The sequence below is a fragment of the Notechis scutatus genome, chromosome 1 (genome assembly GCF_049901735.1).
Source record: "Notechis scutatus isolate UNSWTSFEM ecotype Mainland chromosome 1, rNotScu1.2, whole genome shotgun sequence".
In the NCBI taxonomy this organism is placed as follows: domain Eukaryota; kingdom Metazoa; phylum Chordata; class Lepidosauria; order Squamata; family Elapidae; genus Notechis; species Notechis scutatus.
The window spans coordinates 35,177,994-35,196,734 of NC_142009.1; the positions used below are offsets into that span (position 1 = coordinate 35,177,994).

Sequence of the window (18,741 nt, forward strand, 5' to 3'; positions counted from 1 at the left end):
GTGTTTCTCCAACAATACGGCCTCCACCAATAGGAAGACCCAGCATGTTTTCTAGGCATAAAATCAAATTAAGCCCCTCCCCCCAAATTTAGGCCTAGTTTAAAACATGCAAAATAGGGGAAGGGTGGGGGGACTTGCCATTTGGAGTGCCGTTGGAGCTGCCACCGCCGTTTGGAGTGCCGTTGGAGCTGCTGCCGCCGTTTGGAGCCGCCGCCGCCGTTTGGAGTGCCGTTGGAGCTGCTGCCGCCGTTTGGAGCTGCCTCTGCCGTTTGGAGCCGCCGCCGCCGTTTGAAGCTGCCACTTCCGCGTTTGGAGCACTACCGCTGTTTGGAGCACCACCGCCACTCCAAACACGGCAGCAGCTCCAAACACGGAAGCGGCAGCTCCAAACGTGACGGCGGCACTCCAAACGGCGGCAGCGGCTCCGCTTCCGTGTTTGGAGCTGCCGCCGCCGTTTGGAGTGCCGCCGTCACGTTTGGAGCTGCCGCTTCCGTGTTTGGAGCTGCCGCCGTGTTTGGAGTGGCGGTGGTGCTCCAAACAGCGGCAGTGCTCCAAACGCGGAAGCGGCAGTTTCAAACGGCAGAGGCAGCTCCAAACGGCGGCAGCAGCTCCAATGGCACTCCAAATGGCGGCGGCTCCAAATGGCAGAGGCAGCTCCAAACGGCGGCAGCAGCTCCAACGGCACTCCAAACGGCAGCGGAATGGGCAGAAGGGAAAGCAACAGCGGCAGGTGCCAAAGGTCTTGGGTCTGCAGCAAAGGTGTTTGGTGGGAGTAGGGAGCTCTCTGCGCTTCGCCATGATCGCCCGTTAGGAGCGGCTGGTGGCGAGGCTGCCAGCGGGCGCTCTAGATGAGGATGAAAGGGGGAAATTAAGTTACCCCCGAAAAGACGGTCTAGCCGTTTTTTCGGGGCTCAAAAAAAAAATAAGGCCCGGCCTTATTATGTGAGAAACACGGTAGTAAACACAGTATGATAGAGATAGGACTTGAATGTTCTCAATTTTATCTTCCCACTACCTCATTTTTCACAAATTATTATTGGCAAATTGTCAAATCATCTTATCACTGAAGAGTTTCAGCAAAGCAGACATTACAGAAAAAGATATAGCCAGGAAATACTGGATTAGCAATATCTGTTTGAACATATTTCAAAATGGCTCTCTTATTTCAAAGTAGAATATGGGAAACTTGATGTTCAACAAATGTTTCAACTAACCCTCTGTAAATTAAATGCAACGGATGTCCCTGAAGAATGCAAATTAGCATCTTAATAACATGCATGTTACAAAACAGCCATTCTGAGCAAAAAAAATGTAAAAAGAATCATTTCATTCAATTTCATAAATCATATCAAATGCTCATGAGACACAGCTTTCAAAAATAATTATAACAAAGAAAAATTCTGCTCAAAGGGAACAATACCCCTTAAAGATTTTTTTACAAGGATGTTATGTGCCTAGAGATGACCTAGTACTGGGATTTCTGGATGCTTAGAAATATGTCCAACTAAGTCTAGCTAGGCTTATACCTAGGCAACTCTGAAAGTGTGATTTAGCAGTTTAGAGCAAATGTTCTGCTAAAAGAAGAGAAAGCAGTATTGAAAATAAAAAATTCATTTTACATAATCTTTGCTTCATAACCATAGGATGAAGGGTCAATAACGAGTAGCAGAGAGTAAAGCAGTGATATTAAAGTTTGCAAAGAGATGAACTCAATTTATTTTCCTGGATTTTTTTTTTCATTATTCTAAATCCACTTAAAAGCCTGTTTAACAATTTGTGAATAAAATATGCGTAACATGTAAATAATTCTTAAAACCTTTCCAAGAGTAATTGAACAGAAATATTTAATTTGATTACCAAATATATGGTGTGTTATAAGTGTTCCAGTCAAATAAATTCAAGACATGGCTTTGAAATTTATTTTACTGAAATATTTCATAAATATATAAATATTTTATAATGCCAATAATCAATAATATACTGTACATTTATGTATTTGTTTCCTTCTTTTTATTTCTTTATCCAGCTTTATTATTTTATTTATAAACTTAAGAAAGTAAACATATGCAACCTTCTTCCTCCTATTGTTCCCCCCCAACAGCAAACTTGTGAAATGAGTTGGGCTAAGGGAGAATGATTGGCCCAAGGACATCCAGCTGGCTTTCATGGCTAAGGCAGTACTAGAACTAACAGTCTCCCAGTTTCTAGCCTGATGACTTAACCATTAGATCAAACCTGTTAACAGCTCTCTTGTACATGAATTTATTTGACTGGCAGTGGATGCCAAAGTTTTTTTATTATGATTCTCCTCAACTGCTTGTAGAAGTATAACAAGCGAAGCATAACAAATCTCTCAACTTTGTGGCCCTAATTCTTTACCTTTTCATTTAGTAAAAAGCATTTCAGAGTTTGTCAACAAGTTTCCTATGTCATTTGAACCCTCCACAAGAGTACAAAATTGTACTCTTGTGGAGGGCTCACGTGATATGGGAAATATTGTAATCTAATATGGAGAACAAGATTCCTTAGTTTAATAACAGTTCCATAAAAAGAATCAATAACAGCAGAGAAGCTTCCCCAAACTATTTCACCTTCCCATATTGGCTGATTTCTCCTGAAATGTGAAGCTGTATGTTCTCAAAATGAGGTCTGGGAACCCCCAGGGGTCCCTGAGACCTTTACAGATGTCACAAAGTCAAATAAATGTTTTAACATTTGCCAGTTTTAATTTCTAATACAATAAATATTGCAAGATAAAACCCACATAAACAAAAGCTCTTTGGAATCGTCAATCATTTTTAAGAATGTAAAGGGGTCCTAAGGCCAATATGTTTGTGTAGTGCTACTCTAAGGCATTCCCGAGCATCCACTTTAACAGGCACACTAAAGTTGAAATATTATCTCAAAGCAGAAAGTTTGAAAAACCTTTAATACAAACCAGTTACTGCTCCCATAATATTCACCTTGTGTGCTAGGCTGTTTGTTTATTTTTAAAATTTATTGGCTGCCCGTCCACCACAGGTTTATAGTTCCAATAACTTTCTTGTCCTATGATCATTGCAAAGAACATACGCACCTTTTTTGAAAAGCAAGATACATTGGCGATTTGCAGCCAAAAACAGGACAAGACTGAGCATCCGGACTGTAACCTTCTTTAAGCAAAAGTTCCAAGCAAATTTCCTGACCGCTGTAGATCGCAGAGTAGACAGGACTCACTTTGCCTTCAGCACTACCACAAACCCGGTCAGTAACTGGTATTAGCATGCGCAATATGCTGCAAAAATATAAAATGGATGTTACTGTGCAAGCAAAAAAATCTTCATTATGTATCTTACAGATGAAAACATCATTTTCCTGACCTTAAAACAAAAACCATATTTGCTATCTTTTAATGTGTTCTATATAAAATTGAAATCTCAGCAAATGATAAGAACTGGCTGATCTCATCTGGATTATAAAACTAAGTAGGGTTCCACCTAATGGATAGGAGACCTTTAAAAAATATCAGCGCTGAGACAAGATACATTGGTTAAAGTCCCAGAAAAGGTAGTGGCAAGTAGCCTCAATTTTGCTGCCAAGAACACTGTATAATTTCATTCAGGCTGTTAATAGCAGTTGAGCTTGGTTCAAGGGCTTCCATAGTGGATAACTGAGCCCATATGGTAAAAAGTTGAAGGTTTCAAACCTTTTCTTTCAGATATGATTCCTCTAGGCCCATCTTTTGCTTTGGAATGGCAACATTTCATCTTGAGTCCTCTGTGTAATTTTAATGTGTGTGAGAAATAGGACTCTCAAACCAGTGTTGCCTTTTTAGCAATTAACTGATTTAAAAAAACCAAACAAGCAAAATAATTGCAGTAATCCTGGCCATCTAGCATGTAGGCATGTAGCTGGATTATCCACCCTTCCTCTCCTTGGGTGATAGACCAATCTCACCAGAAAAAAATACAACCAAATTTTATCTTAAAAACAGAAATGATAAAATGTATTCCTGTTTAATTTTTTAAAAATCAAAATGATGAATGTGAAAGATAAATGACAGGCCTGTTCAGATTGCAGTAATATAGCTGACTGAAAGGAAAAATACAAAAGATAATGCAGGCAAGATGCTGTTTCTCATTCTGAGAGAAAACAGAAGACAGGTTAGGTATTTCAAATTAATATTAAAGATTACATAATCATTCCAGAGAAGATTTGGAATCTCCATAGGCAACCTGATGAGGTTACATGCTCAATTCATCAGAGAAATAACATTAGACTTTAGCACCACAAAGAAATATAAATCAAAAGCCAGTGCAATGTTAAACAAGCCACCTGTTTAAACAGATGTCCCCAGTTCTTCAGCTATCTAGTTTGGCACATTAATCTAGTTTGGCATGGTTTTCCCAGTCTCAATTCAAATTTTGGAATTTTGCCCCCAAATTTTAGAAAGAGCAGAACTTTTCCTTTTCCAGCAGAGGGAGAAGCTGAGGTAACCATACTCTATAAATAATGCTTCTTTACTTTTTTAAAAACTTAAATAGCACCTAGGTTTTGGGAACAAGCTTTTACAGTAAAGAAATCTTACTGATTTTTTAAAGCTACTACAAAGATAAATCTAAATTTTAATACATTGTGACAGAGATCTATTTTATTTTTAAATCTATTTTCTCTTCCCTGATAGCCCTTCTTTTTATCTACCCAAGTTCCGCAGCTTGGTATGTTCATTAAAACAGCATTCCAGACATATGCAGCCAAAATTATGATATAAAGCCAGAACTGTTTACAGAAAGCTGTAAGACTTTAAACTTCCTTCATCCCAAAACCACATTTCCTTCACTACCCTGGAATTTAGAGGTAATCCATACATAGCCTGGAGGAAAGAAATCTTGCTGTTGAAAAGATTGCCTATTTTGCATTATATAAAATATCTTTGAGGAGGAACCCAATAAAATTACCCCATATGTCATAGCAAAGCTGGGACAGATATTTTAAATTAAAAGGAAAGGAAGTTTGTCCCATTAGATATTGTTTATAGTGCAATTTCAGGAGATGGGGGGAGCTGAGGCTAGAAAGCATTGCTTTTCAACAATTATTCTTTGGAACAGGTGTCCACTAGATGTATTTATCATACTTAGAAATATTAAGATGTGTAAACTTCAACTCCCAGAATTCCCCATGGGTGGCTAGGGAATTCTGGAAGTTGAAATCCACACATCTCAAAGTTGCCAAGCTTAAGAAACGCTCCAGATATTAAACTGGTGCCTCCAGTAATAATTTTCCAGAAGTTAGCAAAGGCTGGATGCATATGAGATCGTGATTCTTAGTCATAACTATTTATATTATGTTTTTCATTTTTTTATTCTTACTATTGTAGCTTTGGGTTTTTTAGTTGTCCTGAAATTATGAAACAATGATTTTAAGCTGTGTATTTTTTATTTTTATGCAAATGTATTTGTATTTTTTTCCTAACTGGGGTTGCTTCTATTCTACCGTACTTTATTTTAAGCCATGGTAGTCCGAATGTTTCTCCAAAACACAAATTTAACACAAAATTCAACTGGTTTTAAGTTGAGGTTGTCCTCAACCTACAACCAGTTGCTTAGCAACCGTTCAAAGTTATGGCAGGCTCCCCCCCCCCCAAAAAAGCTAACAACATGGTCCCAAAGTTACAGGTACTGCAGCATCCCCAAAGTCATTTGCCATTTGGACCAGCACAGGGATGCTGCAGAACCCCCACCTATCTCCCTCTAACCCAGTGGCCCCCAACCTTTTTTGTGCCGCGGCCCGGTACCGGCATCACAAAATCATCCGCGGCCCGGTACCAGCATCACAAAATCATCCGTGGCCCGGTACCGGCATCAGCATGCATGGCAAGGCGAGCCGAGCGAATGGCCAGCCAGCCGTCCCCCACTTCTCCCCGCCACCTTCAACTCCTCCTTTGTACCTGTGTCGATGGGCTTCGCGACGGCTTTGGGACGGTCGCTCGGCTCACCTTGCCATGCGTGCTGAAAGAATCCTCGCGCCTTAGTTTTGTTCGAAGCCGCCCCCCCTCGATGAAACTAAGGCGCGAGGATTCTTTCAGCACCCAAACGCCGCTTTCTACCTGAAAAAGCTCACTGGAAGCACTTTTTCATCAAAACAAGATGGCGGCGCCCAGCAAACCGGCGGCCCGGTAGAAATTGTTCCACGGACCGGTACCGGTCTGGGGACCGGTGGTTGGGGACCCCTGCATCTAACCCATCCACCAGACTCCACATTTTTCACGTCACTCTTGTGCTCACTTTTTGAAGCTCTCCAGGAACTCCATTCAGGTTAGGGAAACAAAGCAAACCGCTTTGTTGATGGGCTGCACAGTGAGATCCCAGAAGCAGCCACCATCTTCTCAGCTGCCACAATTTTCAGCAGCTTAGATAACAGCAGCTGCTCCTGGGATTGCGCTGGGCAGCCCAGCAACAAAGCAGCTTGCTTTGCTTCCCTAACTGAGTTCCAAAGACCTTTGCTAGGTAAGTATGCAATGGGTAAAATGGGGTGAGGAGGAGGAGGGTTTGGGGCCCAGCGGGGCAGCACTGTGAGGTGCAGGAAGCAAAGCACCAGCTGACTCATAGGCTGGGGGAGGTCTTGGGGGTTCCCAGGAACCTGTGAGGCACACCATGTAATATCCTGCACATTTGTTTAACAAACACATCACAAAAAGCAGGGATGGATGGTCCAAAGTGAAGCAATCACATGGATGCTTCACTTAATGACTGTCACAAACTCTGATCGTAATATTATCCTCATGATTATTTAGACAGACAGACAGACAGACAGACAGACAGACAGACAGACAGATTTAAAAGCTGCCCAAGTCCTGGTTACTTAGGGCAGCTTACTATCAAAGAAAAATACAGAAATTGAAATAAGAATAGTCCAAACAAATAAATGAAAAATTCATCTAACAGGGGCTTAAACATCCATCTGTCCCAAAGCCCGAGAAAAAGCCAGGTCAATAATAACAATAATAACCCATTATTTCTTGCATAAAGGATGCATTGGCATTTTCAACCATTTAGACTGCTTCTGTGATTCCTGTAAGCACATTTGAGAAGCACAGAACCTGCTCTGCATGCAGATGGTCCAATTTCTGACAGCTCTAATTTAAAAAATGAAGTGTCGGGAAATGGGAAAGAAAGTGTTTTGGTACTAGTAGAAAGCTGCTGCTTCTCAGAGTTAGCAGTGGACAAATAACCTGATTTGATGAAAAGCTGCTTTCTATATTCTTAAAGGTTTATAGTTTTCTCTGTTGCTAGGTGATTATCTATAGAAGATTTTTTTTTCATAATTTACCGAATGTAACTTTCCCATTTGGTTCACAGATATATGAAGGTACATCAAATACCTCAAAGTAGGCATATCCACCTCGTAGCCCATGCACTGCATGAGACTGCTAGTAATGCGGTCCCACAAGAAAATAAAAAATAATGGAAGTTTGTTATTTGGGTAAACTTAAAGGTTTCTCCATCCAGTTATGTCTCACTCTAGGGAGCAGTGCTTATCTATGTTTCTTAGCCCAGGGAGACTGCATGTTCAGACACATTTCTGTGGTCATGTGGTCAGAATGATTATAAACTAAACTGCATGGAACGCTGTTACCTTCCCACCGAAGTGTTATGTGAATTTCGTTGTATGTGTATACTGTGTATAAATATGTACAATGACAATATATGATGATGATGAGGGTGATGATGGACCTATTTATTTATTCGTATTTGCATGCTTTTCAACTGCTAGGTGGGCAGGACTGGGGCAAGTAATGGGAGCTCACTGTGTCACACAACACCGGATCTCAAACCTGGGCTCAGCCTCTTTAACCACTGAGCCATCACACCCCCATTATTTATATTACATTAACTATATTACAGATTTTATATGCATCCCCGGACAATTCCTCTTCCCAGGTAAGCCAAAGGGTTGAACATCCACTCCCTAAAGGAAGAAGGCAACGTCCATTCATACAACAGTTTCTTTTTCTTTATCCTGCTTTTCGCCCTATTGTGTCAATGCCTCACAACAAACTGTTGGTTTGTTCTTTTGGTTCTGATTAAAAGCATGAGATTGAGGGCCTAAAATTTTCAATCCAAACATTGCTGTTTTCTGGAATTCTCAAGGACAATTTGGGTCATTCAGAAATCATTAAAGTAGCCATGATACCCTGACTCATTTCAGAGAAATATCAACTTTTGAATTTTTATATGAATATTTTATTAGTTTATATTAAATATTTATATATTATAAAATATTTTATATTTTGTAAAAAATAAACTTTTTTACTAAGATCCCACATATTACATTAGAAAATGTCTAACCTGAGCTACTTACAAAGACATTTTAAATCATAAATATATAAAAAACAATGAAGAAAGTGAAATATATTAGAAAAACATTTTAAGTAAAATTGGTTTTACTACCAATCAAAATCAGAGCAGATACAAAACTGATTCATCAACTGTAAAAATTCTGAAACATTAAATAATTTCTAATATTGCTTAGAAAATAGTTAGAAGTAGGAATGTCTTATTTCCATTATTCAATATATCTTATATTAATTTATTTCACAATTTATGCTCAATCTTTCTTCCTTTATGGAGCTCAAGGCTGAACAGAAACTAGGAGCAATTTTTTTCATATCACCTACTTGCTGTGTCCCATTTGTGCTGCTGCATGAATAGGTAGCTGCCATTCTTCTTCATTGCAGTATAGGTTTGGATCGGCTCCTTTGGCTAGTAACAGCTCCACACATTTGTCATTGCCCTCCTGGGCCGCAATGAAGAGGGGTGTGGCTTGATCTTTTGCTTGACAATTGATGTTTGCTCCTGATAAGGGAATTTTAATAATTTGATAATGCTCATAATTTTCAATGGCTCATTTTTATACCTTATTTTTATACTCTACGCTTAGACAGGAACTGAAATTACAATAAGATTGCTGAAACTTTTAGGGATTTCTACAAATCAACAATGTACCCATTTCTATCCAAACACAGGATATTAAATGCAATTCAAACATTATAACCTCACTTCCCTCAGGAGCAATGTTCATCACTCTATTCTCTTCAAAAGCCCTACAGAACAGCTGGATCTTTACTGCTCACCAGAACAGTCATAGGGACAGAATTATCCTTATTTCCAGGTTCATTAGGCATTTATTTTAACACAGTAAAATTTATAAAGACATTCAAAATTTAACATTCAGACTATGAACATTATAGCAAAAATGCACATAACTTCTGATAAAAGACTCAAGAAATAAGATCCCATAATTCTAATTACTTCATGTTTGACCAAACTGCTCACTGTTTTTTGGCTATTATCACTGTCTATTCCCAGGTTAAATTATTTATTGTCTACCCCAGAGTTTCTTAACTAGGATTCCGTAGAACCCTAAGGTTCTATGAGAAGTTGCCAGTGGGAGAAGGCGGAGCTTCGTTTCAGCGATACAGCTGCAATCTCGGGGCTCCGAGATCGCAGCTGATATTTTCGCCCTGGTCGGTCCTAACGGACCTAAACCGCCCCGTAGAGACGGTGACTGTGAAGGACACATTCCCAGGATCCCAGGGACATCGCAAGTCCCGGTTTGATCCGGGAGAAGTCCTTTTGCTGGCGGCGGAGAGGCAGCCTCCATAGCTGCTGAAGTCGGGACAGCTCCGGAAAGGAAGAGGCTGAAAGTTAAATGTGTCAGCTGGGTGAGAAACTTCTTTTTTTGTTGTTAATTTGCTGAGTTTTGAAAGGACACTCTGAATATAAGAAGAAATCTGTGAGATTTTTTTTGACAAAACTGTATGAGCGGCGTTTTTAAAGGGATGTCAAACTGAGGCTTGGATTTTTTTTTTTCCCTTACTTTTTTGGGGGTGGATTTCAGCGTGACTTTGTAGTTAACCGGACTGAATTTTCTCTTATATATTCTTATGCTCCTTTTTGATTTTGATTTCTTTTTAGGACAGAGGCTCCATTTAAACTATGTTTTTCTGGCTGGGGGGGGTGTATTAAGAAACACTGTAACACTGCCAACTAGAGGCTTGAAAATATTTTATTTGAATTGGAGAAGAACCCTGAAGACTACTTCTCAAGGTTACTTTGATAGAGGGAGAGCGCAGCAGAATATTATTACAGGTGCTTTCCTGGACCCTTATCAACATTTCAACACTTGAGGCTTGGCTTTGAAGCTTGTGGAGAAGACAGTCATAATAAGAGCCTTGGACAAATAATAAAGTGCAGTGTGTTTTCTTATCTTTTTTCAGTTGAGTACCCCTACTCACCAGCCTCTCTGTAAACTTTAATTTTAGTAATATTCTTATTTTTGCTTTTTATTTTAAAGGGAAAGCCTCAGAATTTTTTCTTTATTTTTCTTTTCTTCTCCTTATTTTTACTGGGATTTTTTTTTTTTTTTTTTTTGCTTTTTCCATTTATATTTTTGGATCACTCTGCCTTTTCTTTTCTTTTTTTTATTATTGAGATTTCCCAATTGGATTAAGGTGTGAAGAAGCTGAAGGAATTTTTCTTCTTTTTCTTCCTTATTTTTGTTTTTTTTTTTCTTCCTAATTATTATTATTATTTTTTGGGCTTTTTTCTTTTTTCTATTTTTCATTTTTTATTGTGGACTACTTCATAATTGGATTAGGGTCTAGAAGAACCTGAAGATTTTTCTTTTTCTTTTTCTCCTTCTTTCTTTTTGTCATTGGGCTTTTTATTATTGGATTTTTCCATTTTGGATTATAATTGGCTATTTTACCAGTTGGATTAAAAGCTAAAAAGAATTGGAAGGTTTTGAAGCATCAAAATGAGCAGGAAACCCATATCTTCTGGCGTTTCTACTTCTACCTCTGCCTCCCCACCAGCTGGAGGACAACGTTTAATTCAGACAATGTTGAAGCAAGATAAAGAACAAGAAAAAGTGAATTTACAGATGATTATGCAAGGAATCCAAGATCTCAAGATAAAAATAGACACTATTGAACAAAGAACAGAGAAGACTGATGAAAAAGTGGAAAATATTCAACAAATGATGGTGAAGTATGATGAGAGATTCCAAAAAATTGAGGAAGAAGGTAAACAAAGAGAGGAGAAGATTGGAAATATTGACAGCAGATTAACAGTGGTTGAACAAGATAAAAGTGGGATGTTGAGGTGGGAGATGGAGAGGTCAGAATTCTATCTCAGATTTCAGAATATAGAAGAAAAAGGACAAAATTTGGCTGCGATAATGATAGAAATTCTGGCGGATGCTTTGGAAATTACAGAGGAAAAGATGATAGATGGAGTAGATGAGGTATATCGAGTTTTTACAAGATATGCGATGAGAAATAAATTACCAAGGGAAGTTCATGTCAGATTTACCAAAAAATCCATCAAAACACAAATTCTACAAGTTGTAAGAGAGAAGACACTGAAATACAAAGGCAAAGAGATTGTGGTTTTAAAACAAATACCCAGAAGAGTGAGAGAGACGAGAAGAGAATATCGATTCCTGACCAAAATGCTATTGAAAAAGGAAGTGAATTATAGATGGCTGATTCCAGAAGGATTAATGTTTATGTGGCAAGAACGGAGATATAGAATCGATTCAATTGAGAAAGCAGAACTTTTCCACGCAGAATTTTTTGGAAGGAGAGAAGAAGAGGCAGAGAAAGAGGTCTCATTAATTGAGTTTCAAGAGGAACAACTGGAGACTGAAAAAGAGGAAGGTGCAGTAGGTGGACAGGTGGATAGTAAAGAACAGCGTGAAGTGAGATCCACGAGAGCTGTTAGACCTAAATATAAAGCATAATCATGGAAGAAAAAAAATTGATTACAATGAATATAAATGGACTCAATTCAGCTGTTAAAAGAAGGAAAACCTTTCATAAATTAGAGAAATTAAAATTTGATATAATTTGTCTACAAGAAGTACATATCAAAAAACAACATGAACAATTGTTAGTACAGCCAAAATTAGGGAAAATATTTACTTCTTTGACTCAATGTAAGAAAAGGGGAGTGGTTCTATACATTAAAGAGGTTATCCCAGCAAAATTGATTTATACGGATGAAGACGGAAGAGTATTAATGGTGGAAATAATGGACAATAATATAAAAATACTCTTGATTGCAATTTATGCTCCGAATGATAAACAAGAAGAATTCTATAAAAAAATTACACATGAAAGTAACTGGACTGGACTATGTTAATATAATTATGATGGGAGACTTTAATGGAATTGTGGACAATAAACTGGACTATATAGCAACAACAACAAAGCAAAATAGAAAGACTCTCCCTAAATCTTTTTTTAAAATGACAGACGAATTAACCTTAAAAGACATTTGGAGAGAAAGAAATGTTAAAGCTAAACAATATACTTTCTATTCAAATAGACATTTATCATGGTCCAGATTGGATATGATTTGGATCTCAACAAAATTAATATCTAATATTCAAGAAACAAATATTGAAATAAGTACTTGGGCAGATCATAGCCCAATGACAATTAAATGGAAGGGACAAAAAAAAAGATCGAGATGGACATTAAACAATACTATCTTAAAGGAAAAAGATTTTACACAATGGATGGAGAAAGAATTGGCTTTTTTCTTTAGAGAAAATAAAAAATAAGATACTTCAACGCAGAATGTTTGGGATACAATGAAGGCATGTGCTAGAGGTTTGATAATAGATTATATAAGAAAAAAGAATATTAGGAAAAGGCAAGCCACTAAGGCCTTGGAAGATGAGTATAAAAGACTTGAAAAAGAATTACAGAAAATGCCACAGAAAAAGGAAATTAAATTGAAGTTGGATATAACTAAACATAAAATGGAATTAATAGAGAAAGAAGAATTGGCACAGAAAATTAGAAAAGCTAAACAGAATTATTTTGAAGATGCAAATAAACCAGGTAGATGGCTAGCATATAAGTTGAGAAAGGAGAAAGAATCAAGAAAAATATTGAAGTTAATAGATGATCAAGGCCAAGTTTGTTATGGTAATAAGGAGAAAAAGGAAATTATTTGAGATTTCTATGGGCAACTATATAAACAAGAGAATATTGACGAGGAAAAAGTCAAACAGTATCTACAGAATGCTAACCTACCGAAGATACCTAAAGAGACTGAAGAAATGCTAGAAAGCAACATAACAATGATGGAATTAACTGAAGCACTTAAAAAACAAAATAATGGGAAAGCACCAGGTCCAGATGGGCTTCTGGCAGAATTCTATAAAACACTTCAAGAATCATTGAGCATTCCATTGCTAGAAGTTATGAATGAAGCTATGACAAAGAAGATGATACCCAAAACATGGTCAGAGGCTTATATTACACTTATTCCAAAAGAAGAGGCTGACCCACTGCAAATTAAGAACTATAGACCTATTTCTTTATTAAATGCAGACTATAAAATCTTTGCTTCAATTTTAGCAGAAAGACTTAAAAAATACTTAAATAATTTCATTCACCCAGATCAAAATGGATTTTTGCCAAAGAGACAAATTAGAGACAATATGAGAGTAATCTTGGATACTTTAGAATACTATGAGGCACATCCTGAAAAGCAAATGGCTTTGATATTCCTAGATGCTCAAAAGGCATTTGACAACGTGAACTGGAGATTTATGTTATTACTATTGGAACAGATGGGTTTCACCAGAAAATTTATCCAAGCAATAGAAGCCATATACAATAAACAGACAGCAAAGGTAATGATGGAGGGAGAACTTACAGACTTTATCAATATAAGAAAAGGCACAAGACAAGGATGTCCCCTATCTCCTTTGCTATTTGTACTGACTTTGGAAGTGTTGAATAGAAATATTAGAGATGATAAAAGCATAAAAGGAATGAAAATTAAAAAGGAAGAATTCAAACTGCAAGCCTTTGCTGATGACTTAGCCTTTATTTTGGAAGATCCATTAGAAACAGCTCCAAAGTTATTGGAAAAGATAGAGATATATGGTGAGGTGGCTGGTTTGAAAATAAATAAAGACAAAACAAAGATTTTAACAAAGAACATGCTACTGAGACAAAGAGAAGAACTGGCAGACCTGTTGAAAATCCAAGTTACGAATAAGGTCAAGTATCTGGGGATACATTTGACAGCAAGATGTAGCACATTAAAAGAGAATAATTATATTAAACTTAAACAACAGATAGCTACAGACTTGAAGAAATGGGAAAACTTGCAATTGTCATTAATAGGGAGAATTTCAACAATTAAGATGAATATTTTACCCAGAATCCTATTTCTGTTTCAAACAATACCAATTAGGCTCGGAAAAGACTATTTTGATGATTTAAATAAAATTATGTTGAAGTATATATGGCAAGGTAAGAAAGCGAGAATAAAGCTAAAGCTTTTGCAAGATGCTAGAATTAGAGGAGGTTTTGGCCTGCCCAATTGGGAATTGTACTATCAAGCTGCAAGTTTGATGTGGGTTAAGGAATGGATAACATTAAGAAAGACTAGATTGTTGACATTAGAAGGTCATGATTTGCTGTTGGGTTGGCATGCTTTTTTATGGTATAAGGGAACTAAAACACAGGGTTATTTTAGAAGACATTATATACGGGAGTCTTTGTGGTTAAACTGGGAGAAGATAAAAAGACAATGTTATTTGAAAATTCCAGTTTGGTTATCGACTATTGAAGCATTTTCCTATCCTATAATTTATAAGAAGGAACAAACAGTTAGATATGGGGAACTATTGGATGAAAAGGGTGAACTTAAATCGATACAAAATTTAGAGGAACAAGGTATAAAGATGAATTGGTTTTCATATGCAAATACATTCAAGGTATGATGAAGATTCTAAAACAGAGGATTCTATGATAAACAGACTGATCTAGATAAGATCTTGATGGGTACTGATGAGAAGGTGATTAAAAAATTATATGGTTATTTACTGGGAATTAAATTAGAAGAAGAACAAGTTAAAGAAACTATGATTGTTTGGGGGAAGAATTTTGGATATGGGATTGATTTAGAGAAATGGCAAAAATTGTGGTCTCAAAATTATAAAATGACAATGTCAACAGCATATAAGGAAAATTTGTATAAGATGTTTTACAGGTGGCACTTTCCCCCGACAAGAATAGCAAGAATGTTCAAGAACAAATCTGAAAAATGCTGGAAATGTCATCAGATACCTGGCTCATATTACCATATGTGGTGGACTTGTGAGGACGCAAAAAATATTGGACTAAAATTCGCATGTGGTTGGAAAAAATGACAAAGAAACGTATAGATTTGAAACCGGAGTTCTTTTTATTGGGAATCTTACCAGATACATATAGTAAAGATTTGAAATATCTGATTGTAAATGTGTTAACAGCGGCTAGGATTGTATTTGCTAAAAACTGGAAGAATGAGAAAATACCATCACAGGAAGAAATTATTAAGAAAATATTAGAATGTGCTGAGATGAGTAGATTGACACTTGAAATTAGAGAGCAAGAGGATAAACAATTTTATGAAATTTGGGATCTTTTTTATCAGTGGCTAGATGACAAAATACGATAATAGGATATTTAGAAAGTTAGATAGCAAGGAATACCTTTATTTTTTCTTTTGCCTATGTTATTTGACATTATATCTATAAAGTGTTTTTAGGATAGATTTGGTATGATTATATGATTTGTTATAGAGAAGTTGCCAGCCATTCCATGTGAGAGAAGGTCATAGAAAGTTGACCATAGATATATCATTTGGTCTCATCATACAAGAAATATAAAACCACTCAAACTGTTTTTCACATTGGCATTGTATTCTGCCAATCAGTCCCTAGATCAGAAGTCTTAACAGAAAATAAGGAGCTAATAGTATAATCTATCTGCTACAATTTACCCACAGCTTCTACTAATGAAAGCCATGATGACTGTAGTTTTGCAGAAATTACCATATGATATAAGTATCCTTAAGCATTCCAGTTTTCCATATTGTGCAGCAATAAATAAAGGTGTGATCCCAAAATCATCTACACATTCTTTGTTGGCTCCTTCATCCAGGAGTATTTTCAGTATTTCAGAATAATTCTGAAACGGGAGAAAAGATAGATTGTTAAATATGGCTACAGAAGTGAAATTTTTCCACTTTATTATTTGTAGCCAGTTCCTTGGTCCCTTAAAGCTAAATTCAGCTGATGCTAGCCCATTACAATATTACCAGTGACAACTGAAAACACACAGTGGGATACTGGCAAAATGTAAGCCAAAACAAATTTAGAGGACTGCCATTTTATAATGCAGCCTTTTGTTTCTTGTAACATTTAATTTTGCTCAAGTGAAAGACTGGTTTACAAAAGAGTTTTTAAAATAGTTCTCAAGGGAGAAAAAACAAACAAAATGTCTCTATAAGATATTTTAAATTATTTTGGGGGGTATTAGACTAGATGGACATAGGGTAACTGAAGAAATGAGCCAGTTTTGCTATAAACCTTAAAAAAATCAAAGCAATAGATCAAATCAAAACAGGATTTGAGTTTTTACTGATGTGGGATGACTAAAAGTCTAACAATCTCTCAGGAAGATCTTAAAGATATACATGGTAAATAAATAAACAAAGGCATTAAATGAAAGGGGTTTTGTCAAATAAAGTATAACTTCCAGTCAAAAACTCCCCATTACTTAGAATTCTCACTGGTTTAAATCCAGAGATGTTACTGCAACATTTTGCTCCTACAATGGGTTTTTTTAAATTCCTCCCTCAAATTCCCTTAACAGTTTCTTCATTCAAAATAGGACACGATCAGAAACAAAGGGCTGAATCAAGATAAGGAAGCACAGTGATTTCTGAAAACAGAAGCCCTTTCCCACTTGTACATGAATATCTGGGTATTACAGTTGATTTCAACAAGATCTGCCTGCCACCATCCAAAGAAATCATTATTAAAACTATTATCATATTTAGAACTGTGGAATATAAAGGTATTGTAAATGTCAGAATGCAATCTTCTACACCAAAGAACTAAAAAGATGGAGAGCCTATCCGAGGAACCATAGGCAGGCGCTCACCTTTTAAATACCAAAATGCCACTTCTTTGAAGGTCTCAGTGTAATGGGATAAAACAATTATTTCAAGTGAATTATTGTTCAATAACAGATTTATGACCCATGTTACATCTGATCATTTCTTAAATATATGTAATACTTTTATTATTTAAAATGTGTGTTGTTCATACTCTCTTCAGCTCTTGTCATATTGAGGATGGTCATTTGCATTTAAACTGAGTTTACTACACTGTCACAGATCAAAAATTAAATGGCTTGCAAAAACTACACAAACTGTTCTATAAAGAGAACAAGAGTAAAACTTTTATTCACGTGGAAATGAAATTAAGGATTTATAGCTTACCTGAAAAGCAGCCTGGTGCAAAGAATTCCATTCAGACCAGCAGTGGGATCCATTAATATTGGCTCCATATTGAAGGAGAAGCTTAATCACATTAGTATGTTCGTTTTCAACAGCTTCAAAGAGTGGGTTAAAAGCTATTATTATTATACACTAGACAACCCATACCCCTCTGGGTCATCATTTCAGACATATTTTCTTACCTAAACAGAGAAAAAGAATGACCAAGAGCGGGCAAAAACAAAAACAGTGGGAGCAGGAACAACTTCCAACTTCCTGCCAGCTTCCCCATTGAGTTTCCTTGTAAGAATCTGGCAGGAAGCATTGGAATTCCTTCCTTCCTTCTTTCCTTCCTTCCTTCCTTCCGCTTAGGGTCTTACTATTTAAAAGTTCATCTCTGTTATGAACTTATCAGACTATTTAGAAATGTGGGAGATGGCCTTCTGAAGACATGCCAGTTAAAGGAGGCCCATTTTTATGATTCACAAGAAATTGTTTTCTTTTTTTTTCTGTATTGCTCCCACACTATAGAAAGCATCCCTTTGACAGCTGATTTTGACCACCATATATTATTTTAAAAGTCTATTTAAGATTCATCTTTCATTAGGCCTTCAGTTAATTAAAAAAACTGGAAACAGATATTAACTTATCTTCCTAACAGCATGTCATAGATCTCATCTCTGGCAACAAATGCAATTATTATTCAGTAGTTTTTCATTCGTGCTAAGGCCGTTTTGGAAACATCAGCATCACTGCAATTATTTTCTGTAGCTTCATCAGCAATTCAAGATCAGACAGCAACAAGATTTAAATATCTTGCATATACTGTATATTATATGAAATGTGCAAACAGACCAAAAACGTATTTTTCTAAAATGAAAAAAAATCCTGAATGCTTATATTATCTGTGCTATTCTCTCCCACAAAAAGAAAATGAAAACTTTTTTTAAAAATATTATGAAAATACTATATTGGATATGCACTTGGAAATCAAGTAGATTCTGTGGATTGCACCCAATGTTCAACTCAGTAGTAGAACTTTTGTAATTGGAAAGGTTTTTTTAATTCTACTCCCTCCAATACAGCAAATTTTATTGAGACAGATGAGTCTCCAGATCAGAATTGAGATAGGAGGTACAGAATGGGGGAAAAACAGAGAAATTGATATACGCAAACAGCACATGTGGGATAGTTAGTTAGTTAGTTTGCCATCCATCCATCTCACTGCAAGGTGACTCTGGATGGTTTGCATTATATATATAATGGATATGCGTCTATTGCAATATAAATTCATAACTCTAGGAAAAGAAGGATGAATACTATGAAAAATATGCTTCATGGACAGTTACAAAATTACAGTGAAAAAGTGGTGAGTAGATGATTGAAGATACAAGGTCCAAGA

The 18,741-nt window shown here is 36.6% G+C and overlaps 1 protein-coding gene across 9 annotated transcripts in view; it reads right to left on the reverse strand.

The window, feature by feature from the left end:
- The window catches only part of ASB3 (ankyrin repeat and SOCS box containing 3), a 62,195-nt gene that overhangs the window by 14,407 nt on the left and 29,047 nt on the right, over positions 1 to 18,741 (reverse strand). For all 9 annotated transcript variants that reach the window (XM_087960850.1, XM_026676697.2, XM_087960839.1 and 6 more), the window contains 4 exons: positions 17,343 to 17,455; positions 15,889 to 16,024; positions 8,657 to 8,834; positions 3,077 to 3,274 (listed from right to left, as the gene is read on the reverse strand). In XM_087960850.1, coding sequence (XP_087816976.1) covers positions 3,077 to 3,274; positions 8,657 to 8,834; positions 15,889 to 16,024; positions 17,343 to 17,455 — 625 coding nt within the window. The remainder of the gene's footprint in view (positions 1 to 3,076; positions 3,275 to 8,656; positions 8,835 to 15,888; positions 16,025 to 17,342; positions 17,456 to 18,741) is intronic.